Genomic DNA, 9180 nt, shown 5'->3' with positions numbered 1-9180 from the left:
ACGCCCCTTCTCAGGTGAGTCCTTGATGCTTGTTACAAATGTGTGGTTTTGTACTTTGGCATGACGCAGCTTGTCCATTTGATGTCCTTATTCTTTGGCGTCCTCAACAGTCTCCACTCACACTGGTGCAGGTGCTTCTGCTGCCTCACGGATGGTGATCCTGAAGTTGGTCTGTACAGCTGGTTGAAAGATGGGAAAGCATAAGGTAGAGGTGGGGAGGGGGTCTTCAGCATTGTTTGTAGGCTGTGGGTGAAGAAAACCACAGGTGAGGGTGAGATCGTTTCCCAATAATCTCCTTCTCTTTCTTTCTCTGTAGCTCGAGGGAGGCTGGAAGGAAATGCTCAGAAGCTGGATTTTACCTCTGGCCTCCTGGACCCAGTTCCGAACCCATACCCCGCTTTGGGCAGTGCCCGCCAGATCCAGCCAGCCCCTCGCATTCGCCCCAGTGGAAAGGACTTTCTGGAGAAGGGACAGAAGGGGACGCTCAGTCTCTTACTGCAGCTTGAAGGGATCTCCCTTGATGGGGGGTTGCCATTCAAGAGTAAGTACAGCTGAGTCGCTGCTGGCCTGAGTTGCATTTGGGGCCAGGGATGAAGCGTCAGGGATTTGGGTGGGTTCCTCGGCTCTGCTGCCTGAGGAGAGCTTGAACTTTGCAGGGCTGGTCATCCCATCTCCTCCATTTGGCCTGGCAGTGGTGTCCCTGGGCTGTCACCCGTGCTGGAGCGGGTGCTGCTGCGGCCGCCCTGACTCTGCTCTGGCCCAGGTCTGCAGTGGGAAGAGGGACTGTAAAAAAGATGCTGTTTAATTTTGACTTGAGGAACTAGTCATGGATGAGAGGCTATTGAGAGATGCTGGAAGTAAATCAAGCCCTTCTCGTTTGCTGCCTCTGAATATAATCAGTATCTTTATAGTCAAACTGAAAGATGGATCAAGTGAAATCTTAATGTATAAAGGTTGTTTAACCTGGGGAAATCCTTGTTACAGAAGCCAGGCAGGGTTTGGGAAGACTGTCGGTATATGTAGATACTGAGAACATCTTTGCGAAAGGTGTTCCCTTCTCCAGGGAGCTCACCTGGAGTACATTCAGAGGTCCAGGAGGAGATAAGGCTGAGCACGTCACTTGATTGGCTTCACGTGCTGGCGTTGCTCCGAGCCCCACCTGGTGCCAGCGTGGTAGATGCCAGCTGGTGGCTGCCACAACTGCTGTGCCAAAGCAGGAGGGGAATGGAAGAGGCTCTGGTTGCATCAGCTGAGATCTTCCCTGCCTTGGGGAGCCCAAAAAAGGATCATTTTTGATTCGAAAACAAAAAATACGCTCCATAGTCTTGCTTATGTCCGCTTGAATGTGGGACAATGGCTGACCCTGAGCCTGAAACCAGGAACAGCACAGGTTGAAGGCTCTGCAGCTGCCGTTAACCAGCCCACTCTTCTCTTCAGAAACACTGTGGGATGCTGAACTGGGAATTGACCTTGTTCTTGAGAGGATGCTGGCATGGCTTGTCTAGCGTAGCCCAAAATGGGACAAGTAACCCTCAGAGCAAGGGAGTCTGTGAACACCGGTGATGTGCACAGACCTGTGCTGATCATCATCTGGGCACTGTGGGATCCTCTGGCAGAAAAGGGTCAGTTCAGGAGAGTGCATCTAACATGGGAAAAATGCAGATTGCCTTGTCTGCAGGAGAGGGGGGAGCTTGCTATTTCTATGGGTGGTTGGACCAGCTTTGGAGATAGAGCTGTGGGCTCTGGTGCCAGTGCTCCAAGAGCTGCATCCCTTGGCAGTGTCTGAGGGGTGAAGGTTGTGTGTCCCTTTTTTACCACGAGAAGGAAAATGTGAGGCGAATAAAGGAGATTCAGAAGAAGTGCAAAGAGAAGGAGCGAGCCCAAGAGCACAGCCAGCCCAAGCCTGTGAAAGCTCTGTGGAAATCCCAGAAATATGAAAACGTGGAGTCAAAGGTGAAGGCCAAACTGCAGGTCGGTACCCACTGAGCTCTTGAACTCTCCTGGCCTGGGATGCAGTTCAGCCATGAGGCTCTTTGGGACGGTGGAAATGGGGGAGTCCCAGAACCTACGGGATTGGGGGCAACTTGGTTCTGAAGCACAGTGGGCAGACGTGACAGTGGGGCTGTGTGCTGAGCGAGAACGTTTGGCTTGGGTCTGGAGAGCGATTGCTGTAATAATCCCCATCCTGTCTGGCCACGTAGACCAGACCCATGCAGGGGAAGCTGAGAAGAGGAAGATCTCATCTGGAGGCTCCTACTTGGCCCTTCGGTTGTGAGGGATCTACAGGGGGTTCCTGAGGGTGCAGAGCAGCCCTCACAGCCATATTCCCTGTCTAGAGGTGCATCCAGCTGGCTTTGCAGCTTCCCTTTGGGGCAATGCTAGTCTGGGGTTTGCCCCATGGATCATGGTCCTCAGAGGTAGGTCTTCTGGCTGCGTCAAACGTTGGTCTAACTCTTACCACCCTGTGGACCTACAGTGGGCCGTATCTCTCCAGATTCTTCTCTGAGCGATTGTCCTGGTGAATAACCACTGCACAGTGGGAGCACACAGACATCTCCAGGCCATCAAGGTGGAGGCCTCATAGCTCCAGCGCAACCTGCAAGGGTGTACGTACCTCCTGTCCGCTGTACACGTGCTTGTGGGAGAAGGAATGCAGGGCCGTGCCTTGTTTCCTCAGGCGTTCTCCACTGCTGAAACGAGCGCGTGTCTGGCTTTGTGAAAGTTTTGGTTCACTTTTGGCTTCTTTCTTTTTCTTTCTCTGGATAATTTTTTCTCCTCTGGTGGGTTCCTTGTGTTTAAATGGTGCCTCTGTTGGAGGGCTTTGCAAAATGCACCCAAAGCAGTTGCCTGCCTACAGTAAGTGTACCTGTTTGTGCAGAAAGTAAAGTTAAGGCCCGCGGGGAGAGGGAAGAAGAGCTCCATCGCTATCTTTGGGTGGATCCACTGTCATCAGTCTGGATCTGGGAGACCCCTGTCATCCAGGTGACCTCTGTGTTCGGTTGGCCTTTTCCTTTTTCCAGAAGTAGGCACTGTGGCTCCTATGGATGGGGTTGGTTCCCACCACATGGCGGGTTGTGCCCACCCTCATCATAGTGACCTCCTGGAGCAGAGGCCTTGGGGCTCCCTTCCAGCTCAGCCTCGTGTGGGAGAAGCTCCCTGAGGAAGGGGAAGTGCAGGGCTGCTGACTTGGCCAGTAAGCCGCTGGGTCTCCAGAGCAGCCTTGAACTGTTGGATCCTGCATTCCCATCGGCCTCAGGGTTGTCGGCTGCCAGGAGAGGGCTTTGTCTTTCTGCGAGTCCCTGGTAGCCTTCTCAGTCTGTCTCTGTCCTGTCTTTGCAGCCATCCAGGCTGTGTGGACAGGAGCGACACAGCGAGCTGCTGCTTGTGCAGACGGTGGGTGCAAGCTGGGTGACGCCTCAAGCACTGCCACTTACGCAGCCTTCCTTTGGTGCTCCCTTCCTGAGTTGGAGCCTTCAAGTTCCTCCTCGTCTTTGCATTGCTTCCCTCTGGTCTGTGGCCCTCAGGCCAACTTTTGACACTAAAATTATGTGTGTAGATAACAACTGCAAAAATTGGCAAGATGATTTCCAAGCCAGTGGTTCCAAATGCTGTGTCCCTTCTTCCCGGGTGTGCCACCACCAACCTCTCTGATGTCCGTGACCCTTCCACACATGGGAGCAAACCCACGTGTGCTTTAGGAACACAAGCCTACGCTCCTGTTTGACAAATCCTCTGGGTTGGAGGAAGACTGAGATCATTTCTTCTTTTGTTTTGGGGGAAGGAGGTGGTCTCTGCGCAGGCAGTTTCTGCGTGGTGCATTACTTGTGCTCTGCAGATTCCTCCAGAGAGGTGGCAGGAGGCCCTGGTGCTGACTCACCTTGCTTTAACTGTTGCTGTGACTCTCCTAGAGCTGGGGTGTTCCCTGTGAAGGATCTCCATCTCCGTCCTCTGGAGAGCTGCTGCTCAAGAGTTTTAAGTTGATTCTGTTAGGATGATGTCTAACACGGAGTTTCTTTTCTCTCATCTGTCCCCGAGGCTGTTAATTGTAGCAAAGGGCTCTGACAGTCTCAGTGCTCCTGTGGAGGAAGATGGGGCACGCTGCACTCTGCTAGCACGCTCCTAAGATCAGAGACTGATTTGACTTCTAACCCACCGCACTAGGTAAAGGCACTTCTCATTAACCTACTGGAGAGATCTGCGTCTCCCGGCTCCTGTTGAAAAAAAGACTGATCATCTTTGGAGCATGATCAATCTAGGCAGTGCTGAGGGCATCGCCTGTCCTGGTCCTTACACCAAAATTACTGATGTTACTGTCCTATCCTACCTTCAGTCTTCAGATCTGCCGAGCTAAATGGGCCAGGCAACGAGGAATCTGCCTCAAGGGGACTGCAGTTCAGCTGAGAGAGCAGCCGAGACCGTGGGTAAAGATCTGGAGGCTGCCCTGTACAGTTCCTGTTACTGCCAAGAGCAGAGCAGTGCACTGGTTGTATTTATTATAAGGTCACCCGCTTGCCACAGTGTCCTTCCAATTTTCAGGGTTTGTCTGGGGACTGCCTCAGACAGTCTTGTTGCAGACCGCCTGTTAGACATCAATCGCCTTGTGCCAGCGCTAACCACGGCCTTTGAAGATGCCTCCCAGATGCAATTCCACCCTCCCAAAACTACCAGACTCCCTCACTCTCCATTCCTCTTTCTGTTTAGAATAGGATAACCACAGATTTGGGGTGCTGAACAGAACAGCACTTGAGAACAGCATCTAATTTGTGTCAGCTTCATGCCTACCTGCGCCATTTCATTAAAGCTTGCTGTAGCAGGCTCGGCAGCATGCTCTGGATTTATGGAGGTGGGACGGCTTCTTCTGGGAGTTCAAGTTCTTCAGTGTTGCCAACAAGGGAGACTGGCATGTGTCTCTTGACTTCCAGCACGCTTACTCCACGCTGCCATTTGCCCTTTTTACAGCAAGATTTCTGCTTTTTAAGGAGACGTAATCATTGTCAGTTTGGACTGTCCATCCATTTAAACTGTCCCTAGGTCTGGTAGGTATCTCTGTTGGGTTATCTGGTGTTGCTCTCCTTTCTTGCCTGCCAGATTAGTCAGTAAAGAGGGACTCCCCAGTCAATGCTACGCATGCGTTTGATCCAACTGCGTGTTTCTGTAGATTTTTTCCCCTTTTTTTTAGCGTTTCTTTACAAAGTTCAGTTGCCAGGTCTGGATTTGTTGCTGTAGGCGGTCTGTTTGGCCTTTGCTGGCTGTGTACAGATTGCCTTTCCCCAAGAAATTCTGCCAAGTCATGGCAGAAAGAGCGTGCTGTCATCTGCCTGCTGGAAACTTGTCGTTGACCACCCAAACTTTGTTGGGTGGGTTTCTCTTTGCTCCAGCTTCCCTCTGCTAGTGTGTGTTTTCTCGCCTTTCCCAGGAGAGCTCCCCACCTCCAAATCCAGAGGCTCTGAAATTCCTGAGGGCATATTCTCGCTGTGGCCCTGGGATCAAGCCATGCAGACCGCTCTCCCCAAGGCCTGCCAGAACGAAAGCAGGGGCAGACACAGAGGATCCGGAGGCACTGGGTGCTGGAACCAAGGTGAGTTGCACACTAACTGCATGCTCCCAGGGGTGTCTGGCACTCGTCCATCCCAGGGGTTTCTGGCACTTATCCGTTGCTCCTGCTTTGAACTCTTCATGTGTTCGTCTAAAGTGTTGGGTCAGATGTGCTACGTGAACAGGGAGATCTGTAAATACTGTTCCTGGCTGAAGGGAAGGAACGGGGCCTTGGTCACTGGGGTGGTGACATGGGCATTCAAGGATTGCTGATACTACCCTCTGGCTTCATCCTTGCTTATAGTTAAAGAGATTGTGAAGTTTCCTTTGAAAATCCCACCTCCTCACTGTAGAAGTGCCAGTGATCTCAAATCTGCTCTTCCTAGGGCTTTGCAGGAGGTCTTGGGAGTTTGGAGACTGCTCCCACTTAATCAAAGGAACTGTGGCTTCTGGGCGTTAGATAAAAATTTGGAAAATGGGTGTGCTTTTTAGTAAGGAGAGTTAAATCAGTATTAACAATTAAACCTTTCAGGTAGTCTTGTCTGGGAGGTCCTCAACTGCTCTGTGACTCATGTCTTCTTTCCTTGGCTAGTGTGGGGTTGTCGGTTTGTTGGTTCCCAAATGCCATGGAGTGACTTAATTTAAACAGGACATAAACTCCTAAGGAGGAAAACCAAGAAAAGAAAACTTTAAACTCAAACCCAGCAACCTTCTCCCTTGTCTTGACCATCAGAGGAGCTGTGATAGAGGCGTCTCTGGGGAAACGCCCCCAAGACTAGCTAAGTTCCTGCTCTGCCAGGGGCTCTGTTGCATTTACTGGTCTGGTGAAGGCCCAACCAGTTTTTCTCCTGACCTTTTGCCTGCTTTGTAGGGCTCAAAACACAGCAGTAGGAGCCACGTGGACTATGTCAAGCCTGGTTCTTCCTGTCCTTTTGGCTTTGAGGGCATGGGGTCGGCTTGGGGACCTCAAAAAGATGGGGTTTAGGTTTTGCCTGGATTTTGGTGCCAGGCAAACCATGGCACCCCAGGTGTTTCTGGCACTTATTCTGGCCCCAGTTTCTTCTCAAAACATGGCCACAGCTCCTGCCTCTGTCTCTGACTCCTGAGATGGGATGGGCTGAGGGTATGCCCGTCCCATTGCAATACACCTGCAATTCTGTATCTTGTGAGGGTGCCTCTTTGCTTTGTCCCTTGTGGGGACAAGGGCAGCTGCCTGTGTGCCGAGAGGGCCCCTGCTGCCTCCCTCTCTCTTCTTCCAGATCCAGGTGGAGGGCAAGAGCATCGATTTCATTAAGCATAACGCCCGCAACGCCAAGCGGGCCCCGCTGCGGCGCTCCCAGTCCCTGCAGGCGCTGGCCGAGCTGCTGGAACAGAAGCACCGGGAGCAGGAGGAGTACAACACCAAGCAAAAGGGCCACGTTCCCCAGTAGTACGTATGCTCCTGTCTGGTCCACAAGCCTTTTTGTAACAAGCCCACTTCCCTTCACCACGTCCCCCAGCTTCTGCGTAGAAAGACGGGGGGGCTGGGGACAGAGGCAACGCAAGCCTCACCATATGCAAGCAGTGCAGTTTACTATGGCCTGGGGAATAAATGCAATCCCTCCTGGTTTCTTGACTTAACGAGCATTCCATGGCCAGTGTGACTGGGCTCAGAAAGAATTTTCTCTCCTCCTCCCTTGCTTGCTGTCGTACAATGGTGCTGATGTGGGGACGCTCTGTGTGCTCTGAGAAATGCGCTCCTGCCCCTTCGTAAGCCTTGCTCCACATGATGTAGCTTCAGTATTAAAAGGTCTGGTTTTGGAGAGGCAGATAGCTTGCTCTGCCTCGCAGCGTTCATCCTGCCTTGGACCCGGAGTCTGAGGAACATCCAACTAGTGACTTGCATTTTGGGGTTCTGAGTGGAAAACAGTTCCTGTGTGACCCTGTGCTAGGACTGGCCATGGTGTCAGTCCTTTGGCTCTCTGCTGTGCCTGCTGTTCTCTGCCAGCATCCCTGGCTGTGAGCCACTTTGTCCAACTTCATTCCGTCACTGGCCCAGAGATGGTTTTGAGAGGACTCAGTGGTCTGGGCCAGAAGCAAGGAGCAGAAGCCCTAGTCTCCGAGGAGCTCTGTCGGCCTCAGTGCGTCTCTTCCAGCAGCCCTTCAGTGCATGTGGAGTGTGTTTGCTAGTCCATGCATGCGGGCTAAACCCGGGTGTATCCCTCCACGGCAAGGGCGTGTGCCGGCAGGGTGGGTCTCTGTGGTCCTCAGGCAGTGACAAGGAGACCAGCGGCGTTTGAAGGGCTCGATTCCCGGCCTCTGCCTGCATCCCTGGGCGACCTCTCCTGCCAGATGTGCTGACACGTGCCTTCGTTTGCCTCGCCAGCCTGCTGGAGAGGAAGGAGCTGTGGCGCAGACAGATGGAGGAGCGGCTGCGAAACCTGCCAGATCCTGACACGCCACCTGGTCATACCATGATGCCGGAGGGCCAGCGGCTGGAGACCCTCAGCAATCTGAAGCAGAGTAAGAGGAAAAGAAACAGGGATTCCAGCTCAGAAAAACAGGCAATCCTAGCCAGGATTAGGGAGAAGAGAGTTCTGGGGCACAGATTCCTGCCACTTGGAGAGTTGCCTGGAATAAGTCATGTAACTGGGATGTGAGCTGTGTGCATGGAAAGAGCAATCTCCTTCAGGTTGATGGGACCCACAGGTTACAGGACTGCTCTTAAAATGATAGACAGATTTTGGTTGGAAGGGACCTTCGGAGGTCTTTAGTCCAATCCCTGGTTCTTCAAAGCCGGAGCAGGTCACTCAGGTCCTCATCCAGCTGAGCTTTGAATAGAAGGATGGGTATTCTAAGTCTTTGTTCCAGTGCTGCCACCATTTTCATGACTGAGGATGAGGTCATAGTGTTAGGAAAAGGATGGATTTCTTTGCTCTTCCACTTACACAGCTTGTTGTTTTTTTTTTTTCCAGGCCAGGAGCAGCTGATAAAGGACCTGGTGATGCTGCCAATGCGCGCAGACAACCTCAGCATGCAGAAGAGGCGGGTAGAGCTGGAGAGGAAGCTCTCCCAGATAGAAGAGGCCATCAAAATTTTCTCGAGGCCCAAGGTCTTCATCAAGCTGGACTCCTGAGCCGGTGGGGCTGGGTGTGTTGTGCCGCTCTGCGTGAGCATCCTTCATCGCTGGGAAGGGAGGATCATCACTTTGGGAGGGAGGGAGAGGAAGGCAAGTTCAGGACCCTGGGCCCACGCAGGTGCCGACACAGTGTCCAACGTGCAGCCGGCATCTCTTGCTCATCCTCCAGTGCTGTGTCTTGTCCACGGAAAAGGGAGGGAGATGCCCTAATACACTCTCCGCTTTGTGGTCTGGAGAGCAGTTGTCTGTGCTGCTTGACTTCTCAGAGATTAGCTCTCTGCTCTGGATCCACGGCATCACCTCTTATTTTCCCATTTTTTCCCACTTCTAGAAACTGGTAGGAGGTCTCCTGTGCTGCTGCCTGTGGTGTTCCTTGTCCCCCCTCTTTCTCCTGAGCTGGGCCATTGTCATGGCTCATTCTGGGCACCTGCAGACTTCTCTGCACAAAAACCTTGTGCTGTACCTCTGCCGTGCGTGCCCTAGTCCTGAGCGCTGACCCATCCTGCTCACGCAGCCAGTACCCTCCG

The 9180-nt window shown here is 52.7% G+C and overlaps 1 protein-coding gene across 1 annotated transcript; it reads left to right on the top strand.

Annotated features, from left to right (window-relative positions):
- Nucleotides 1–316: 316 nt before the first annotated feature.
- Nucleotides 317–8650, top strand: ENKD1 (enkurin domain containing 1; the record flags this gene model as incomplete). Its single annotated transcript, XM_009575663.1, is given in 6 exon segments — nt 317–556; nt 1814–1971; nt 5417–5578; nt 6795–6964; nt 7901–8037; nt 8490–8650. Coding segments are annotated over 6 exon segments (1028 nt in total), but the record flags the coding sequence as incomplete, so codon positions are not given.
- Nucleotides 8651–9180: the final 530 nt, after the last annotated feature.

This window comes from Fulmarus glacialis, unplaced genomic scaffold, assembly GCF_000690835.1.
Source record: "Fulmarus glacialis isolate BGI_N327 unplaced genomic scaffold, ASM69083v1 scaffold15114, whole genome shotgun sequence".
Taxonomy (NCBI): domain Eukaryota; kingdom Metazoa; phylum Chordata; class Aves; order Procellariiformes; family Procellariidae; genus Fulmarus; species Fulmarus glacialis.
Note: the sequence above shows the minus strand (reverse complement) of the source record. Positions and strands in the feature narration are given on the sequence as shown.